The sequence below is a fragment of the Delphinus delphis genome, chromosome X, assembly GCF_949987515.2.
Source record: "Delphinus delphis chromosome X, mDelDel1.2, whole genome shotgun sequence".
Lineage (NCBI taxonomy): Eukaryota > Metazoa > Chordata > Mammalia > Artiodactyla > Delphinidae > Delphinus > Delphinus delphis.
Window position 1 is genome coordinate 55,812,932 of NC_082704.1, and position 22,190 is coordinate 55,835,121.

Consider the following 22,190-nt stretch of genomic DNA (forward strand, 5'->3'; position numbering starts at 1 on the left):
TTACTTTCTTTTTGATCACAGTAAAACCATGGTAGTATTTACCTAGGAAGTATAATTGTCACTATTTGGTCCCACAAAGTATTAATTGCCTGTATCTAATACTAGCAAAAATATTAATATTATATAACTTGTGTTATTTTTACTATTTGATGCTGAAAGTTCTTAGTATCTAAACTAAATAAAACTGATGGTAGAAGAGAAGATTGATAGGGGTAGATAGCACAAGAAATGGAAGCCTGATATTTCTTCTATGTAGATGTGACTCGTCATAGCCTGTAAACTGGTAGAATCCAGAAAGACACATTTTCCCCCACCTGATTAAAAATCTCACATCTATAAATTGATTAAATGCTTCACTCACCCAACCAGCCAGTGCTATTATTCTCTACTCCCATATGCCAAGAACTATGTTATGAGCTATGTGGCAATTAGAAAAAGTTCCACATATCTGAGTACCTCATAACCTAAAAAGATACACAGACTACAGATATGAGAAAAACAAAACATTTATGAGGAAAACACATAAATAAGTTCAAACTACTAATTATAATACTATAAAATTATTTAAGAAAAGAATGAAAACAAAATTGAATTATTCCAAACAAACCTGAGGTGGATTCTGATTTGGTCTTTGTTTCAGAGCTGAGTTCTGTTGACAAAGGCACTGAATGTTTCAGGTTGTGAGTTGTTTTTGCAGGTATTTCTATTTCATCAGAGCTTCCTAGCTGTTTACCAAAAAGGATTTTTCTTTCATAAGTAAATCATTTTACTAAAAGAATAAAATATCTTAAAAAATTATAGCATGTGTCTTTATTCCTGTCTTACCCCTAGGTTCTTCATGACACTTTTTTCCTTAAATTCCATATATATGTGTTAGCATACGGTATTTGTCTTTCTCTTTCTGACTTACTTCACTCTGTATGACAGACTCTAGGTCTATCCACCTCATTACAAATAGCTCAAGACCTACTAGAGAATGGACTTGAGGATATGGGGAGGGGGAAGGGTAAGCTGTGACAAAGCGAGAGAGAGGCATGGACATATATACACTACCAAACGTAAGGTAGATAGCTAGTGGGAAGCAGCCGCATAGCACAGGGAGATCAGCTCAGTGCTTTGTGACCACCTGGAGGGGTGGGATAGGGAGGGTGGGAAGGAGGGAGACGCAAGAGGGAAGAGATATGGGAACATATGTATATGTATAACTGATTCACTTTGTTATAAAGCAGAAACTAACACACCATTGTAAAGCAATTATACTCCAATAAAGATGTAAAAAAAAAAGATTTTATAAAACCTTCCTCAAAATAGAAATAGCCATAAGGAAAGTTGTAGCATGCTAATGATACAGTACTGTAAATCAAAATGCAATTGGTAATAAGGCCATAAATAACTTAGTTACAAACTGACTTTCTTTTGCTAATTGATTTTATGTCAATCTTGAGTTTAAATGCTATGTATCAGGGACTGAAAATTAATACGAATGCTATCTTTACAATGTATGTGCTATAATAGTTCTTGCTGCCCTATTCCTAATACAAAGCATGAAATGTTCTCAAGTTTGAGAGCACTGGTGTCATAGGAAACATGATTAAAACTAATCAATAAGGAACTATGAAATAATCTTCTATATAAGTTCAAACAGTCTGTTTTTGGTTGATTGTTAAGAATATAATTCTGTCTTGAAGCAATAACATGTAATATGTGATTTCCACATTTTTATAAGAAAGCAAACTCTTTGTTGCTTAACTCATCAAAATTCTAGTTGTGAAAATTGATTTAATGGCATAATTCCTAAAGGAATTTACTTTTATAGATATCCAAAATTTCATCTTAAAATCAAACCAGAACACGAAAAATCTAGACCTCACTGCTTAGTCCATAATTAATATTAATATTGCTTCCAGTGAAATGGGCTTTATGTTATGTTGTTGACTAAAATGGAAGATGTTATGATTAAGGACTCTATTCATATATTGTTGCCAAGAATACCATACACACTTTACAAAGACCTAACAGCAACATATGTCTTAGGACTTAACTCTAGGAAAAACTGTTTCTCTTCTAAGCAGTCATTTTTAGTTTTTTTCATATTACTATATACAAAATTAAGAAAATTATTATTTTTTTCATTTACTATGTATTAGGCACTATTATTTGTACTAGGTATGTAATAATACATTGAATTTTCACAGAAAAATAAAGAAAATTATAGCATGCAAAGGTAGTATATTCCTTCATCTCTTTTCAATCCATCCTTGACTTCTGTCTAGGACTCTCATTACAAGCTAAAACCCACCCAAACAAAACTCAAAATCTACCTTTTTGGTCCATTTAAACTCTACCTTAGTTTTTTCTTTAGGTTCAGGAAGTGACTCTTTTTTGTTGTTTTTTGTCCACAATGATTTAACTGCTTCATAAATCTGCTGGCTTGTAGCATATGCCTTTTTCCCAGTTACCTAATTAAAACAAAAAGTGAGTCAAATAATATACACTTCTAAAAGTTAAAATAACAAATACTAAAAAATTTACATCTGGTATTTTATAAGAACACCCAGGTCAGAATCAATAATAAAGATATAAATCTCTAGATCATGAGAACACAAAGCCTCATTTTCTATATCTTATATGAAAAATTATTTGCCTCATGTAAAAGGCTAAAATATATATATTTAGTACACCACCAAGAGTGAATCCTAATGTAAACTGTGGACTTTCGGTGATAATGATGTGTCAGTGTAGGCTCATCAATTGTAAAAAATTTAGGAGACTCATTAGCGCAGTAGGTAGTGCACAGCCTCATAATTGTAAAAAATGTATCCCTCTGGTGAAGATGTTGATAACGGAGGAGGCTATGCATGTGTGGGTGCAGGGGGTGTACCAGAAATCTCTGTACTTTCTCCTTAATTTTGTCGTGAATCTAAAAGTACTCTAAAAAATTAATAAAGTCTTAAAAATGTATAGTTTGCATTCACACTGTAACGTGAATTTAAAACTCTGTTTAACAGGAGTTTGGGAAAGACAGTTTGAGATAACAAACAGCTGACTGAGAAAAAGATTTTAAGATGCTAAAAAGTTAATGCTTTTGCTTAAATTTTTATGTTGCTTTCTCCAATCACAAAGAAAAATAATTAATGTATTTCTCTAGAGAATGATACGTTTTTGGTAGAAACGTGAAATAAACAATGAACTACAAACACACTAAAGCAGAGGCTAGGATGCTAACTGAATTCCTGAAGCTGCTATTATTTTCATTCATATCTCTTTTCCTTTGGAAAAAATCTCTTTCTGATTCCTCCTTTCTATTCTTTTCCCACCCTTTTTTTTCTTATCGTTAAAGTAATGTTAATAGCTATTGATTTCTCAAACTTTAAAGAGGTTTTGAGGCGCTTTCTAGTTTTACACTTTCTATAAACATAAATTTTTAAAAACTATGTTTTTCTTCCTTAAATAGAAATATTTTTTTGCTAAGTATATATCTATACTTAAGAAAAATCAGTCAATCCACTAGTAACGAAAGTCCTCTTCCTCCTCTCAGTGTAATCTTTGTTAACAACTGTACGGATATTCTTCTTGAATTTTTACTCTTTTATCTTCATTATATATGCACACACATAGCATTTTAAAACAAACAGAATGTTGATACATATACATCTACCAAAGGGATGATGTAGATCTATATGCACTGACATGGATAGAAATCCATGATGAACCACTGAATTGCAAAAAAAGAGAAGAAAGAATAGATTACCAACTACAATCTCAATTATGTTTTAAATTAACATTTAAAATAAACTGCCCACACATACACTTTTTTTTTCCTTTTAAAACACAAATGGAATCACGTGATACATATTGAGGTGTGATTTTTTTAAAAGCTTAACAATATGTCACAGAGATGTTTCCGTATCAGTTTATATGCCAGTAGATCTGCTTCTAACAGCCACACAGCTAGTATTCTATATGGATACATCACAATTCGTTTAACAAATCCCCTATTGATGGGCATTATGACTTGTTTAACAAATCCCTTGTTGATGGGCATATGGAATACTTCCCTTTTTATACTGGCAATTATAAGCCTGCTGTAATTAGCACCCTTACACAAATAACTGGGACCATATACTGTTGTGGTATTTCCTTGGAAAATTTTCTAGATGTGAAATATCTGGATTAAAGATTATATACATTTTAATTTTTGATAATATTGCCACATTGCCTCTAGAAAGTCAGTGCTATACTGTAGCAATTTACACTCCCACCAAGAGTATATATGTTTTCCAACCCCATTTACCAGCAGAAGTGTTATGATTTTTTTAAATCTTTGTCAAATGGAAAGGCTAAAAAACAGTATCTAAATGATTATTTAAATTTTCATTTATTTGATTGCTGATGAAGTTAAGCATCTTTCATATATTAGGCCATTTATGTTTCTTATTTTGTGGAATGCTTGTTCATATACTTAATTTTCATAGAGGGCATTCATCCTTTTCCTACTGATTTATAGAAGTGTTTAATATATGGAAGGATATTATTTAATCCTTTGTTAATATGTTGCAAATAGGTCTTCCAGTTTTTCATTTATCCATTTACTTTGTATACGGTATACTGTAGTCAACAGAAATGTATCACTTTGATGTAGTAAAATATATTCATTTTTCTTCTTCGATCGCTTCTGGATTGTGTTTTGCTTAAGAAAGCCTTTCCTATCCCAAGATTACACAAAAATTCCTCTTTTCTCTTCTAACATTTTATAGCATTATATTTTATCATTAGATCTTTATTCCACCTGCAATTTATTTTTGCATGATATTTAGTAAAGGTCTAAGTATTTTTCCAAAAAACCAATTATTCCAACACATTTCTTGAAGAGTCCATCTTTTCTTTTTTTTTTTTTTCTGATTCCCAGTTAAGTTTACTTTTTTCTTTTTAATATCTTTATTGGAGTATAATGGCTTTACAATAGTGTGTTAGTTTCTGCTTTATAACAAAGTGAATCAGCTATACATACACATATGCTCCCATATCTCTTCCCTCTTGCGTCTCCCTCCCTCCCACCCTCCCTATCCCACCCCACTAGCTAAACCACCGAGCTGATCTACCTGTGCTATGCAGATGCTTCCCACCAGCTATCTATTTTATGTTTCGTAGTGTATATATGTCCATGCCATTCTCACACTTTGTCACAGCTTACCCTTCACCCTCCCCATATCTTCAAGTCCATTCTCTAGTAACTCTGTGCCTTTATTCCCATCTTACCCCTAGGTACCTCATCACCTTTTTTTTTTTTTTCCCTCAGATTCCATATATATGTGTTAGCATACGGTATTTGTTTTTCTCTTTCTGACTTACTTCACTCTGTATGATGGTCTCTAGGTCCATCCACGTAACTACAAATAACCCAGTTTCATTCCTTTTTATGGCTGAATAATATTCCACTGTAAACATGTGCCACACCTTCTTTATCCATTCATCTGTTGATGGACACTTAGGTTGCTTCCATGTCCTGGCTATTGTAAATAGAGCTGTAATGAACATTTTGGTACATGACTCTTTGAATTATGGTTTTCTCAGGGTATATGCCCAATAGTGGAATTGCTGGGTCGTATGGTAGTTCAATTTTTAGTTTTTTAAGGAAACTGCATACTGTTCTCCATAGTGCCTGTATCAATTTACACTCCCATCAACAGTGCAAGAGGGTTCCCTTTATCCACACCCTCTCCAGCATTTATTGTATCTAGATTTTCTGATGACGGCCATTCTGACCGGTGTGAAAAGATATATCACTGTAGTTTTGATTTGCATTTCTCTAATGGTTAATGATGTTGAGCATTCTTTCATGTGCTTGTTGGCAATCTGTATATCTTCTTTGGAGAAATGTCTATTTAGGTCTTCTGCCCATTTCTGGATTGGGTTGCTTGCCTTTTTGTTATTGAGCTGCATGAGCTGCTTGTAAATTTTGGAGATTAATCCTTGGTCAGTTGCTTCATTTGCAAATATTTTCTCCCATTCTGACGGTTGTCTTTTGGTCTTGTTTATGGTTTCCTTTGCTATGCAAAAGCTTTTAAGTTTCATTAGTTCACATTTGTTTACTTTTGTTTTTATTTCCATTTCTCTAGGAGGTGGGTCAAAAAGGATCTTGCTGTGATTTATGTCATAGAGTGTTCTGCATATGTTTTCCTATAAGAGTTTGATAGTGTCTGGCCTTATATTTAGGTCTTTAACCCATTTTGAGTTTATTTTTGTGTAAGGTGTTAGGGAATGTTCTAATTTCATACTTCTTTTTTTTTTTTTTTTTGCGGTACTGCGGCCGCTCACTGTTGTGGCCTCTCCCGCTGTGGAGCACAGGCTCCGGACATGCAGGCTCAGCAGGCATGACTCATGGACCCAGCAGTTCCACGGCTTGTGGGATCTTCCCGGACTCGGGCACAAATCCGTGTCCCTTGGATCAGCAGGCAGACGCTCAACCACTGTGCCACCAGGGAAGCCCTAATTTCATACTTTTACATGTACCTGTCCAGTTTTCCCAGCACCACTTATTAAAGAGGCTGTCCTTTCTCCACTATACATTCCTGCCTCCTTTATCAAAGATAAGGTGACCATATGTGCGTGGATTATCTCTGGGCTTTCTATCCTGTTCCATTGATCTATCTTTCTGTTTCTGTGCCAGTACCATACTGTCTTGATTACAGTAGCTTTGTAGTATAGTCTAAAGTCTGGTAGCCTGATTCTTCCAGCTCTGTTTTTTGTTCTCAACATTGTTTTGGCTATTCGGGGTCCTTTGTGTTTCCATACAAATTGTGAAATTTTTTGTTCTAGTTCTGTGAAAAATGCCAGTGGTAGTTTGATAGGGATTGCGTTGAATCTGTAGATTGCTTTGGGTAGTAGAGTCATTTTCACAATGTTGATTCTTCCAATCCAAGAACATGGTATATCTCTCCATCTGTTTGTATCACCTTTAGTTTCTTTCATCAGTGTCTTATAATTTTCTGCATACAGGTCTTTCATCTCCGTAGGTAGGTTTATTCCTAGATATTTTATTCTTTTTGTTGCAATGGTAAATGGGAGTGTCTTCTTGATTTCACTTTCAGATTTTTTCATCATTACTGTATAGGAATGCCAGAGATTTCTGTGCATTAATTTTGTATCCTGCTACTTTACCAAATTCATTAATTAGCTCTAGTAGCTTTCTGGTAGCATCTTTAGGATTCTCAATGTATAGTATCATGTCACCTGCAAACAGTGACAGTTTTACTTCTTTTCTTTTTCTTATAGCTTTTTTAAACATCTTTATTGGGGTATAATTGGTTTACAATGGTGTGTTAGTTTCTGCTTTATAACAAAGTGAATCAGTTATACATATGTTCCCATATGTCTTCCCTCTTGCGTCTCCCTCCCTCTCACCCTCCCTATCCCACCCCTCCAGGCTGTCACAAAGCACCGAGCCAGTATCCCTGTGCCATGTTGCTGCTTCCCACTAGCTATCTACCTTACTACGTTTGTTAGTGTGTATATATCCATGACTCTCTCTCGCCCTGTCACAGCTCACCCTTCCCCCTCCCCATATCCTCAAGTCCATTCTCCAGGAGGTCTGCGTCTTTATTCCTGTCTTACGCCTAGGTTCTTCATGATATTTTTTTTTCATTAAATTCCATATATATGTGTTAGCATACGGTATTTGTCTTTTTCTTTCTGACATACTTCACTCTGTATGACAGACTCTAGGTCTATCCACCTCGCAACAAATAGCTCAATTTCGTTTCTTTTTATGGCTGAGTAGTATTCCATTGTATATATGTGCCACATCTTCTTTATCCTTTCATCCGATGATGGGCACTTAGGTTGTTTCCATCTCCAGGCTATTGTAAATAGAGCTGCAATGAACATTTTGGTACATGACTGTTTTTGAATTTCGGTTTTCTCAGGGTATATGCCCAATAGTGGGATTGCTGGGTTATATGGTAGTTCTATTTGTAGTTTTTTAAGGAACCTCCATACTGTTCTCCATAGTGGCTGAACGAATTCACATTCCCACCAGCAGTGCAAGAGTGTTCCCTTTTCTCCACACCCTCTCCAGCATTTATTGTTTCTAGATTTTCTGATGACAGCCATTCTGACCGGTGTGAAAAGATATATCACTGTAGTTTTGATTTGCATTTCTCTAATGGTTAATGATGTTGAGCATTCTTTCATGTGCTTGTTGGCAATCTGTATATCTTCTTTGGAGAAATGTCTATTTAGGTCTTCTGCCCATTTCTGGATAGGGTTGCTTGCTTTTTTGTTATTGAGCTGCATGAGCTGCTTGTAAATTTTGGAGATTAATCCTTGGTCAGTTGCTTCATTTGCAAATATTTTCTCCCATTCTGACGGTTGTCTTTTGGTCTTGTTTATGGTTTCCTTTGCTGTGCAAAAGCTTTGAAGTTTCATTAGGTCCCATTTGTTTATTTTTGTTTTTATTTCCATTACTCTAGGAGGTGGGACAGAAAGGATCTTGCTGTGATTTATGTCATAGAGTGTTCTGCCTATGTTTTTCTCTAAGAGTTTCATAGTTTCTGGCCTTACATTTAGGTCTTTAATCCATTTTGAGCTTATTTTTGTGTATGGGGCTAGGGAGTGATCTTATCTCATACTTTTACATGTACCTGTCCAGTTTTCCCAGCACCACTTATTGAAGAGGCTGTCCTTGCTCCACTGTACATTCCTGCCACCTTTATCAAAGATAAGGTGTCCATATGTGTGTGGGTTTATCTCTGGGCTTTCTGTCCTGTTCCATTGATCTATATTTCTGTTTTTGTGCCAGTACCGTACTGTCTTGATTACTGTAGTTTTCTAGTATAGTCTGAAGTCAGGGAGCCTGACTCCTCCTGCTCCTTTTCTCGTTCTCAAGATTGCTTTGGCTATTCGGGGTCTTTTGTGTTTCCATACAAATTGTGAAATTTTTTGTTCTAGTTCTGTGAAAAGTGCCAGTGGTAGTTTGATAGGAATTGCATTGAATCTATAGATTGCTTTCGGTAGTAGAGTCATTTTCACAATGTTGATTCTTCCAATCCAAGAACATGGTATATCTCTCCATCTATTTGTATCATCTTTAATTTCTTTCATCAGTGCCTTATAATTTTCTGCATACAGGTCTTTTGTCTCCTTAGGTAGGTTTATTCCTAGATATTTTATTCTTTTTGTTGCAATGGTAAATGGGAGTGTTTTCTTGATTTCAATTTCAGATTTTTCATCATTAGTATATAGGAATGCCAGAGATTTCTGTGCATTAATTTTGTATCCTGCTACTTTACCAAATTCATTGATTAGCTCTAGTAGTTTTCTGGTAGCATCTTTAGGATTCTCTATGTATAGCATCATGTCATCTGCAAACAGTGACAGCTTTACTTCTTCTTTTCTGATTTGGATTCCTTTTATTTCCTTTTCTTCTCTGATTGCTGTGGCTAAAACTTCCAAAACTATGTTGAATAAGAGTGGTGAGAGTGGGCAACCTTGTCTTGTTCCTGATCTTACTGGAAATGCTTTCAGTTTTTCACCATTGAGGATGATGTTTGCTGTGGGCTTGTCATATATGGCCTTTATTATGTTGAGGAAAGTTCCCTCTATGCCTACTTTCTGCAGGGTTTTTTATCATAAATGGGTGTTGAATTTTGTCAAAAGCTTTCTCTGCATCTATTGAGATGATCATATGGTTTTTCTCCTTCAATTTGTTAATATGGTTTATCACATTGATAGATTTGCGTATATTGAAGAATCCTTGCATTCCTGGAATAAACCCCACTTGATCATGGTGTATGATCCTTTTAATGTGCTGTTGGATTCTGTTTGCTAATATTTTGTTGAGGATTTTTGCATCTATGTTCATCAGTGATATTGGCCTGTAGTTTTCTTTCTTTGTGACATCCTTGTCTGGTTTTGGTAAGGGTGATTGTGGCCTCGTAGAATGAGTTTGGGAGTGTTCCTCCCTCTGCTATATTTTGGAAGAGTTTGAGAAGGATAGGTGTTAACTGCTCTCTAAATGTTTGACAAAATTCACCTTTGAAGCCGTCTGCGCCTTGGCTTTTGTTTGTTAGAAGACTTTTAATCACAGTTTCAATTTCAGTGTTTGTGATTGGTCTGTTCATATTTTCTATTTTTTCCTTGTTCAGTCTCAGTAGGTTGTGCATTTCTAAGAATTTGTCCATTTCTTCCAGGTTTCCATTTTACTGGCATAGAGTTGCTTGTAGTAATCTCTCATGATCCTTTCTATTTCTGCAGTGTCAGTTGTTACTTCTCCTTTTTAATTTCTAATTCTATTGATGTCAGTGTTCTTCCTTTTTTTCTTGGTGAGTCTGGCTAATGGTTTATCAATTTTGCTTATCTTGTAAAGGAACCAGCTTTTAGTTTTACTGATATTTGCTATCATTTCCTTCATTTTTTTCATTTATTTTTGATCTGATGTTTATGATTTCTTTCCTTCTGCTAACTTTGGGTTTTGTTTGTTCTTTTTTCCCTAATTGCCTTAAGTGCAAGGTTAGGTTGTTTATTTGAGATTTTTCCTGTTTGTTAAGGTAGCATTGTGTTGCTATAAACTTCCCTCTTAGAACTGCTTTTGCTGTATCCCATAAGTTTTGGTCATTGCGTCTCCATTGTCATTTGTTCCCAGGTACTTTTTAATTTCCTCTTTGATTTCGTCAGTGATCACTTGGTTATTAAGTAGCGTACTGTTTAGCCTCAATGCATTTGTATTTTTTACAGATCTTTTCCTGTAATTGATATCTAGTCTCATAGCGTTGTGGTCGGAAGAGTTACTTGATATGATTTCAATATTCTTTAATTTACCAAGGCTTGATTTGTGACCCAAGATATGCTCTATCCTGGAGAATGTTTCATGAGCTCTTGAGAAAATTGTGTATTCTGTTGTTTCTGGATGGAATGCCCTATAAATATCAATTAAGTCCATCTTGTTTAATGTATCATTTAAAGCTTGTGTTCCTTTTTCATTTTCATTTTGGATGATCTGTCCATTGGTGAAAGTGGGGTGTTAAAGTCCCCTACTATGAAAGTGTTACTGTCAATTTCCCCTTTTATGGGTGTTAGTATTTGCCTTATGTATTGAGGTGCTCCTATGTTTGGTGCATAAATATTTAAAATTGTTATATTTTCTTCTTGGATCTATCCTTAGATCATTATGTTGTGTCCTTCTTTGTCTCTTGTAATAGTATTTATTTTAAAGTCTATTTTGTCTGATATGAGAATTGCTACTCCAGCTTTCTTTTGATTTCCATTCGCATGGAATATCTTTTTCCATCCCTTCACTTTCATTCTGTATGTGTCCCTGTGTCTGAACTGGGTCTCTTGTAGATAGCATATATACCAGTCTTGTTTTTGTATCCATTCAGCCAGTCTTTGTCTTTTGGTGGGAGCATTTAATCCATTTACATTTAAGGTAATTACCGATATGTATGTTCCTATACCCATTTTCTTAATTGTTTTGGGTTTGTTATTGTAGGTTTTTTCCTTCTTTTGTGTTTCTTGCCTAGAGGAGTTCCTTTAGCTTTTGTTGTAAAGCTGGTTTGGTGGTGCTGAAATCTCTCAGCTTTTGCTTGTCTGTAAAGGTTTTAATTTCTCCATCAAATCTGAATGAGATCCTTCTTGGTAGAGTAATCTTGGTTGCAGGTTTTTCTCCTTCATCACTTTAAATATGTCCTGCCACTCCCTTCTGGCTTGCAGAGTGTCTGCTGAAAGATCATCTGTTAACCTTGTGGAGATTCCCTTGTGTGCTATTTGTTGTTTTTTCCCTTGCTGCTTTTAATATGTCTTGTTTGTATTCAATTTTTGATAGTTTGAGTAATATGTGTCTTCGCGTGTTTCTACTTGGGTTTATCCTGTATGGGACTCTCTGTGCTTCCTGGACTTGATTAACTATTTCCTTTCCCATATTAGGGAAGTTTTCATCTAAAATCTCTTTAGGTGTTTTCTCAGTCCCTTTCCTTTTCTCTTCTTCTTCTGGGACCCCTATAATTCAACTGTTCGTGCATTTAATGTTCTCCCAGAGGTCTCTGAGACTGTCCTCAGTTCTTTTCATTCTTTTTTCTTTATTCTGCTCTGCAGCAGTTATTTGCACTATTTTATCTTCCAGGTCACTTATCCGTTCTTCTGCCACAGTTATTCTGCTATTGATCCCTTCTAGAGTATTTTTAATTTCACTTATTGTGTTGTTCATCATTGCTTTTTTCCTCTTTAGTTCTTCTAGGTCCTTGTTAAAAGTTTCTTGTACTTTCTCTATTCTATTTCCAAGATTTTGGATAATCTTTACTATCATTTGTCTGAATTCTATTTCAGGTTGACTGCCTATTTCCCCTTCATTTGTTAGGTTTGGTGGGTTTTTACCTTGCTCCTTCATTTGCTGTGTGTTTTTCTATCTTCTCATTTTGCTTATCTTACTGTGTTTGGGGTCTCCTTTTCGCAGGCTGCAGGTTCATAGTTCCCCTTGTTTTTGGTGTCTTTCCCCAGTGGCTAAGGTTGGTTCAGTGGGTTGTGTAGGCCTCTTGGTGGAGGAGACTAGTGCCTGTGTTCTGGTGGATGAGGTTGGATCTTGTCTTTCTGGTGGGCAGGTCCATGTCTGGTGCTGTGTTTTGGGGTGTCTGTGTCCTTATTATAATTTTAGGCAGCCTCTCTGCTAATGGATGGGGCAGTGTTCCTGTCTTGCTAGTTGTTTGGCATATGGTGTGCAGCACTGTAGCTTGCTGGTCGTTGAATGATGCTGGGTCTAGGTGTTGATATGGAGATCTCTGGGAGATTTTCACCATTTGATATTACATGGAGCTGGGAGGTCTCTGATGGACCACTGTCCTGAAGTTGGCTCTCCCACCTCAGAGGCACAGCACTGACTCCTGGCTGGGACACCAAGAGCCTTTCATACACATGGCTCAGCATAAAAGGGAGGTAAAATAGAAAAAAAGAAAGAAAGAGGATAAAATAAAATAAAGTAAGATAAAATAAAGTTATTAAAATAAAAAATAATTATTAAGAAAAAATTTTAAAGTAAAAAAGAAAGGACGGACAGAACCCTAGGACAAATAGGGAAAGCAAAGATATACAGACAAAATCTCTCACAGAAGCATACACATATCCACTCACAAAAAGAGGAAAAGGGGAAAAAATAATATGTTTTGCTCCCAAAGTCCACCTCCTCAATTTGGGATGATTCATTGTGTATTCAGGTATTCCACAGATGCTGGGTACATGAGGTTGATTGTGGAGATTTAATCCGCTGCTTCTGAGGCTGCTGGGAGAAATTTCCTTTTCTCTTCTTTGTTTGCACAGCTCCCGGGGTCCAGGTTTGGATTTGGCCCCACCTTTGCATGTAGGTCACCTGAGGGCGTCTGTTCTTTGCTCAGACAGGGTGTGGTTAAAGGAGCAGCTGATTTGGCGGCTCTGGCTCACTCAGGTCAGGGGGGAGGGAGGGGTACAGTGTGCAGGGCGAGACTGCGGCGGCAGAGGCCAGCGTGTCGTTGCACCAGCCTGATGTGAGCCGTGTGTTCTGCTGGGGAAGTTGTCCCTGGATCATGGGACCCTGGTAGTGGCGGGCTGCACAGGCTCCTGGGAGGGGAGGTGTGGATAGTGACCTGTTCTTGCACACAGGCTGCAGCAGTAGCCTTAGCGTCCCAGGCCCGTCTCTGAGGTCTGCGCCGATAGCCGTGGCTTGTGCCCCTCTCTGGAGCTCCTTTAAGCAGCGCTCTTAATCCTCTCACCTCGCACACCATGAAACAAAGAGGGAGGAAAATGTCTCTTGCCTCTTCGGCAGTACAGACTTTTTCCCGGACTCCCTCCCGGCTAGCTGTGGCACACTAGACCCCTTCAGTCTGTGTTCATGCAGCCAACCCCTGTCCTCTCCCTGCGATCCGAACGAAGCCCGAGCCTCAGCTCGCAGCCCCCGCCCGCCCCAGCAGGTGAGCAGACAAGCCTCTCGGGCTGGTGAGTGCTGGTTGGCACTGATCCTCTGTGTGGGAGCCTGTCCTCTTTGCCCTCTGCACCCGTTTCTGTGCTCTCGTCCACGGCTCCGAAGCTTCCCACTCCACCACCCGCAGTCTCTGCACGTGAAGGGGCTTCCTAGTATGTGGAAACCTTTCCTCCTTCACAGCTCCCTCCCACTGGTGCAGGTCCCGTCCCTATTCTTTTGTCTCTGTTATTTCTTTTTTCTTTTGCCCTACCCAGGTACGTGGGGAGTTTCTTGCCTTTTGGGAGGTCTGAGGTCTTCTGCCAGCATTCAGTGTGTGTTCTATACGAGCAGTTCCACGTGTAGATGTATTTCTGATGTATCTGTGGGGAGTAAGGTGATCTCTGCGTCTTACTCTTCCACCATCTTCCTCTGCTTCCGTCCACCTTTTCTTTACACACTGATCTGAAATGCCACTTCTACCATACCCTCCCCCTCCCTCCACCACGTATACGAAGATATACTCTACAAATCTGTTTTTGGACATTTTCTTTTGTTCTCTTGGTATATTTTATTATGTATGCTATAGCTTAGTATCAATCCCAATACATGGTACATGGACAACAAACTCTGGTTGAATGAATGTCATGTTTCCTCCAAATGCAGGAATTTTGTAAGAACCGAATTAAATATATAAATTTGAGAACATCTGCCATTTTCCAATATTGAGTCCTTTCATCCAGACAAGACATACCACTAAACCTATTGAATTAAAAAAAATGCTGTTCAGTAAAGTTTAACAGTTTTTGAAATATGTTTTAAAACATTATTTGATAAGTTTATTCCTAGATATTTTATAGTTTTCAAATACAGATTTTTTGTTACTCTTTACATAAGTTAATAATGAAAATCTTGTGAGGAAAAAAATATAAAAAGCAAAGAGTAATTCCATTTTGAAGTGTATTTCCAAAATAGTGAATAACTGGAGTGTGACTTTTATTTTTCAAAGAACCTTCTGGACTATCATTTTGTAACCTTTTTTACACCATAGACAATCTTGGACAATCTCTTGAAATGTATGAGTCATTTCCTTCTGAAAAATACACATATACCTTACATTGTTTTAAGAGACTTGTCTGATTAACTAAAGCTGTTTTAAAAATGTATAATAGGAGGAGCTTCAAGATGGCAGAAAAGTAAGACGCAGAGATCACCTTCCTCTCCACAAATACATCAGAAATACCTCTAAATGTGGAACAACTCCTACAGAACACCTACGGAACACTGGCAGAAGACCTCAGACCTCCCAAAAGACAAGAGACTCCCCACGCACCTGGGTAGGGTGAAAAAGAAAAACAGACACGAAGAATAGGGACGGGACCTGCACCAGTGGGAGGGAGCCGTGAAGGAGGAAAGGTTTCCACACACTAGAAGTCCCTTCGTGGGCGGAGACTGCGGGTGGGGGAGGGGGCAGCTTCGGAGCCATGGAGGAGAGCACAGCAACAGGGATGTGGAGGGCAAAGTGGAGAGATTCCTGCACAGAGGATTGGTGCCGACCAACACTCACCAGCTGGAGAGGCTTGTCTGCTCATCCGCCAGAGCGGGCAGGCGCTGGGAGCTGAGTTTCGGGCTTCAGAGGTCGGATCCCAGGGAGAGGACTGGGGTTGGCTGCGTGAACACAGCCTGAAGGGGGCTAGTGAGCCACAGCTAGCCGGGAGGGAGTCTGGAAAGAAGTCTGGAGCTGCCGAAGAGGCAAGATCCCTTTTCTTGCCACTTTGTTTTCTGGTGTGTGAGGAGAGGGGATTAAGAGCACTGCTTAAAGGAGCTCAAGAGATGGGCATGAGCTGCGAATATCAGCACGGACCCCAGAGAAGGGCATGAGACGTTAAACCTGCTGCTGCCGCCACGAAGAAGCCTGTGTGCAAGCACAGGTCACTCTCCACACCTCTCCTCCCGGGAGCCTGTGCAGGCCGCCACTGCCAGGGTCCCATGATTCAGAGACAACTTCCCCGGGAGAACACACGGCGGGCCTAAGGCTGGTGCAATGTTACGTTGGCCTCTGCTGCCGCAGGCTCACCCGGCATCCGTACCCCTGCCTCCCCCGGGCCTGAGCGAGCCAGAGCCCCCGAATCAGCTGCTCCTTTAACCCAGTCTTGTCTGAGCAAAGAACAGATGCCCTCAGGCGACCTACATGGAGGGGCAGGTCCAAACCCAAAGCTGAACCCTGGGAGCTGTGGGAACAAAGAAGAGAAAGGGAAATCTCTCCCAGCAGCCTCAGAAGCAGCGGATTAAATCTCCACAATCAACTTGATGTACCCTGCACCTGTGGAATATCTGAATAGACAATGAATCATCCCAAATTGAGGAGATGGACTTTGGGAACAATGATATATATATTTTCCCTTTTTCTCTTTTTGTGAGTGTGTATGTGTATGCTTCTGTGGGTGATTTTGCCTGTATAGTTTTGCTTTTACCATTTGTCCTAGGATTCTGTCTGTTCGTTTTTTTTTTCTTTTTTACTTTGAAAAATTTGTTTTTGTTAATTAGTTTTTACTGTTAATTTTAATAACTTTATTTTATTTTATCTTAATTTATCTTCTTCTTTCTTTCTATTTTTTCTTCCTTTTATTCTGAGCCGTGTGTAGGACAGGCTCTTGGTGCTCCAACAAGGCGTCAGGGCTGTGCCACTGAGGTGGGAGAGCCAAGTTCAGGACACTGGTCCACAAGAGACCTCCCAGCTCTACGTAATATCAAATAGCAAAAATCTCCCAGAGATCTCCATCTCAATGGCAAGACTCAGCTCCACTCAACGACCAGCAAGCTACAGTGCAGGATACCCTATGCCAAACGACTAGCAAGACAGGAACTAAACCCATCCATTAGCAGAGAGGCTGCCTAAAATAATAATAAAGCCACAGACACCCCAAAACACACGACCAGATGTGGACCTGCACACCGGAAGGACATGATCCAGCCTCATCAACCAGAACACAGGTACTAGTCCCCTCCACCAGGAAGCCTACACAACACACTGAACCAACCTTGACCACTGGGGACAGACACCAAAAACAACAGGAAGAACGAAGTTGCAGCCTGCAAAAAGGAGACCACAAACACAGAATGTTAAGAAAAATGAGAAGACAGAGAAACACACAGCAGATGAAGGAGCAAGACAAAAACCCACCAGAGCAAAGAAATGAAGAGGAAATAAGCAGTCTACCTGAAAAAGAATTCAGAAAAATGATAGTAAAGATGATCCAAAACCTTGGATATAGAACAGAGAAAATATAAGGAACGTTTAACAAGGACCTACAAGAACTAAAGAGCAAAGAGTGATGAACAACACAATAAATGAAATTAAAAATTCTCTAGAAGGGATCAATATTAGCATAACTGAGGTGGAAGAACGGATAAGTGACCTGGAAGATAAAATAGTGGAAATAACTACTGCAGAGCAGAATAAAGAAAAAAGAATGAAAACAACTGAGGACAGTCTCAGAGACCTCTAGGAAAACATTAAATGCACGAATATTTGAATTATAGGGGTCTCAGAAGAAGAAGAGAAAGAGAAAGGGACTGAGAAAACACCTAAAGAGATTTTAGATGAAAACTTCCCTAATATGGGAAAGGAAATAGTTAATCAAGTCCAGGAAGCACAGAGAGTCCCATACAGGATAAACCCAAGTAGAAACACGCGAAGACACATATTACTCAAACTATCAAAAATTAAATAAAAAGAAAAAATATTAAAAGCAGCAAGGGATAAATAAAAAATAACAGATAAGAGTATCTCCATAAGGTTAACAGCTGATCTTTCAGCAGAAACTCTGCAAGTCAGAAGGGAGTGGCAGGACATATTTAAAGTGATGAAGGAGAAAAACCTACAAACAAGATTGCTCTACCCAGCAAGGATCTCATTCAGATTTGATGGAGAAATTAAAACCTTTACAGACAAGCAAAAGCTGAGAGAGTTCAGCACCAAACCAGCTTTACAACAAATGCTAAAGGAACTCCTCTAGGCAGGAAACACAAGAGAAGGAAAAGACCTACAATAATAAACCCAAGACAGTTAAGAAAATGGTAATAGTAACATGCATATCGATAATTACGTTAAATGTAAATTGATTAAATGCTCCAATCAAAAGACACAGACTGGCTGAATGGATACAAAAACAAGACCCATATATATGCAGTCTACAAGAGACCCATTTCAGACCTAGAGACACATACAGACTGAAAGTGAGGGGATGGAAAAAGATATTCCATGCAAATGGAAATCAAAAGAAAGCTGGAGCAGCAATTCTTACAGACAAAATAGACATTAAAACAAAGACTATTACAAGAGACAATGATGGACCCTACATAATGATCAAGGCCAAGAAGAAGATGTAACAATTGTAAATACTTATGCACCCAAGATAGGAGAACCTCAATATATAAGGCAAATACTAACAGCCATAAAAGGGGAAATCGACAGTTAAACAGTCATAGTAGGCAGCTTTAACACCCCACTTTCACCAATGGACAGATCACCCAAAATGAAATTAAATAAGGAAACACAAGCTTTAATGATACATTAAACATGATGAACTTAATTGATATTTATAGGACATTCCATCCAAAAGCAACAGAATACACATTCTTCTCAAGTGCTCATGGAACACTCTCCGGGATAGATCATATCTTTGGTCACAAATCAAGCCTTGGTAAATTTAAGAAATTTGAAATCGTATAAAGTATCTTTTCCAACCACAATGCTATGAGACTAGACATCAATTACAGGAAAAAATCTGTAAGAAATACAAACACATGGAGGCTAAACAACACACTACTTAATAACGAAGTGATCACTGAGGAAATCAAAGAGGAAATCAAAACTATCTAGAAACAAATGACAATGGAGACATGATGACCCAAAACTTATGGGATTCAGCAAAAGCAGTTCTAAGAGGGAAGTTTATAGCTATACAAGCCTACCTTAAGAAATATCTCAAGCTATACAAACCTACCTTAAGAAATATCTCAAATAAACAGCCTAACTTTACACCTAAAGGAATTAGAGAAAGAAGAACAGAAAAAACCAAAGTTAGCAGAAAGAAAGAAATCATAAAAACAGACCAGAAATAAATGAAAAAGAAATGAAGGAAACAATAGCAAATATCAATAAAACTAAAAGCTGGTTCTTTGAGAAGATAAACAAAATTGATAAACCATTACAGACTCATCAAGAAAAAAGGGAGAAGACTCACATCAATAGAATTAGAAGTGAAAAGGGAGAAGTAACAACTGACACTGCAGAAATACAAAGGATCATGAGAGACTACTACAAGCAACTGTATGCCAATAAAATGGACAATCTGCAAGAAATGGACAAATTCTTAGAAATGCACAACCTTCCGAGAATGAACGAGGAAGAAACAGAAAATATGAACAGACCAATCACAAGCACTGAAATTGAAACTGTGATTAAAAATCTTCCAACAAACATAAGCCCAGGACCAGATGGCTTCACAGGCGAATTCTATCAAACATTTAGAGGAGAGCTAACACCCATCCTTCTCAAACTCTTCCAAAATATAGCAGAGGGAGGAACACTCCCAAACTCTTTCTACGAGGGCACCATCACTCTGATACCAAAACCAGACAAAGATGTCACAAAGAAAGAAAACTGCAGGCCAATATCACAGATGAATATTGATGCAAAAATCCTCAACAGAATACTAGTAAACATAATCCAAAAGCACATTGAAAGGATCATACACCATGATCAAGAGGGGTTTATTCAAGGAATTCAAGGATTCTTCAGTATACGCAAATCAATGTGATACACAATATTAATAAATTGAAGGAGAAAAAGCACAGGATCATTTCAATAGGTGCAGAGACAGCTTTCGACAGAATTCAACACCCATTTATGATAAAAACCCTCCAGAAAGTAGGCCTAGAGGGAACTTTCCTCAACATAATCAAGGTCATATAGGACAAACCCACAGCCAACATTGTCCTCAATGGTGAAAAACTGAAAGCATTTCCAGTAAGATCAGGAACAAGACAAGGTTGCCCACTCTCACCAGTATTATTCAACGTAGTTTTGGAAGTTTTAGCCACAGCAATCAGAGAAGAAAAGGAAATAAAAGGAATCCAAATTGGAAAAGAAGAAGTAAAGCTGTCACTGTTTGCAGATGACATGATACTATACACAGAGAATCCTAAAGATGCTACCAGAAAACTACTAGAGCTAATTATTGAATTTGGTAAAGTAGCAGGATACAAAATTAATGCACAGAAATCTCTTGCATTCCTACACACTAATGATGAAAAATCTGAAAGTGAAACTAAGAAAACACTCCCATTTACCATGGCAACAAAAGGAATAAAATATCTAGGAATAAACCTACCTAAGGAGACAAAGGACCTATATGCAGAAAATTATAAGGCACTGATGAAAGAAATTAAAGATGATACAAATAGAGGGAGAGATATACTATGTTGTTGGATTGGATGAATCAATGTTTTGAAAATGACTATTCTACAGAAAGCAATCTACAGATTCAACGCAATGCCTATCAAATAATTACTGGCATTTTTCACAGAACTAGAACAAAAAATTTCACAATATGTCTGGAAACACAAAAGCCCCCGTATACCCAAAGCAATCTTGAGAAAGAAAAATGGAGCTGGAGGAATCCAGCTCCCTGACTTCAGACTGTACTACAAAGCTACAGTCATGAAGACAGTATGGTACTGGCACAAAAACAGAAAGATAGATCAATGGAACAGGATAGAAAGCTCAGAGATAAACACACGCACATATGGTCACCTTATCTTTGCTAAAGGAGGCAAGAATATACAGTGGAGAAAAGACAGCCTCTTCAATAAGTGGTGCTGGGAAAACTGGACAGCTACATGTAAAAGAATGAAATTAGAACACTCCCTAACACCATACACAAAAATAAACTCAAAATGGATTAAAGACCTATCTGTAAGGCCAAGCACCATCAAACTCTTAGAGGAAAACGCACACAAAGCACTCTATGACATAAATCTCAGCAAGATCCTTTTTTACCTACCTCCTAGAGAAATGGAAATAAAAACAAAAATAAACAAATGGGACCTAATGAAACTTCAAAGCTTTTTCACAGCAAAGGAAACCATAAACAAGACAAAAAGAAAACCCTCAGAATGGGAGAAAATATTTGCAAATGAAGCAACTGATAAAGGATTAATCTCCAAAACATACAAGCAACTCATGCAGCTCAATATCAAAAAACCAAACAACCCAATCCAAAAATGGGCAGGAGACCTAAATAGAGATTTTTTCAAAGAATATATACAGATTGCCAACAAACACCTGAAAGAATGCTCAACATCATTAATCATTAGAGAAATGCAAATCAAAGCTACAATGAGATATCATCTCACACTGGTCAGGATGGCCATCATCAAAAAATCTAGAAACAATAAATGCTGGAGAGAGTGTGGAGAAAAGGGAACCCTCTTGCACTGTTGGTGGGAATGTAAATTGATACAGGCACTGTGGAGAACAGTATGGAGGTTCCTTGAAAAACTAAAAATAGAACTATCATATGACCCAGCAATCCCACTACTGGGCATATATCCTGAGAAAACCATAATTCAAAAAGAGTCATGTACCAAAATGTTCATTGTAGCTCTATTTACAATAGCCAGGACATGGAAGCAACCTAAGTGTCCATCAACAGATGAATCGATAAAGAAGATTTGGCACATATATACCATGGCATATTCCTGAGCCATAAAAAGGAATGAAACTGAGTTATTTGTTGTGAGGTGGATGGACACAGAGACTGTCATACAGAGTGAAGTAAGTCAGGAAGAGAAAAACAAATAGCGTGTACTAACACATATATATGGAATCTAAAAAAGGAAAGGAATAAAAAGTTCAGAAGAACCTATGGGCAAGATTGGAATACAGATGCAGACCTACTTGAGAATGGACTTGAGGATATGGGGAGGGGGATGGTAAGTTCGGACAAAGTGAGAGATTGGCATGGACATATATACACTACCAAACGTAAAATTGATAAGTAGAGGGGGGCAGCCACATGGCACAGGGTGATCAGCTCGTTGCTTTGTGACCACCTGGAGGGATGGGATGGGGAGTGTGGGAGGGAGGGAGATGCAAGAGGGCAGAGATATGGGGACATGTGTGTATGTGTAACTGATTGACTTTGTTGTAGAGCAGAAACTGACACACCATTGTAAAGTAGGTATACTCTAATAAAGATATTAA

At 38.0% G+C, this 22,190-nt stretch overlaps 1 protein-coding gene across 4 annotated transcripts in view; it reads right to left on the minus strand.

The window, feature by feature from the left end:
- APOOL (apolipoprotein O like) overlaps positions 1-22,190 on the minus strand; it is a 125,488-nt gene that overhangs the window by 10,882 nt on the left and 92,416 nt on the right. For all 4 annotated transcript variants that reach the window (XM_060002810.1, XM_060002809.1, XM_060002811.1 and 1 more), the window contains 2 exons: positions 2,346-2,459; positions 608-725 (listed from right to left, as the gene is read on the minus strand). In XM_060002810.1, coding sequence (XP_059858793.1) covers positions 608-725; positions 2,346-2,459 — 232 coding nt within the window. The remainder of the gene's footprint in view (positions 1-607; positions 726-2,345; positions 2,460-22,190) is intronic.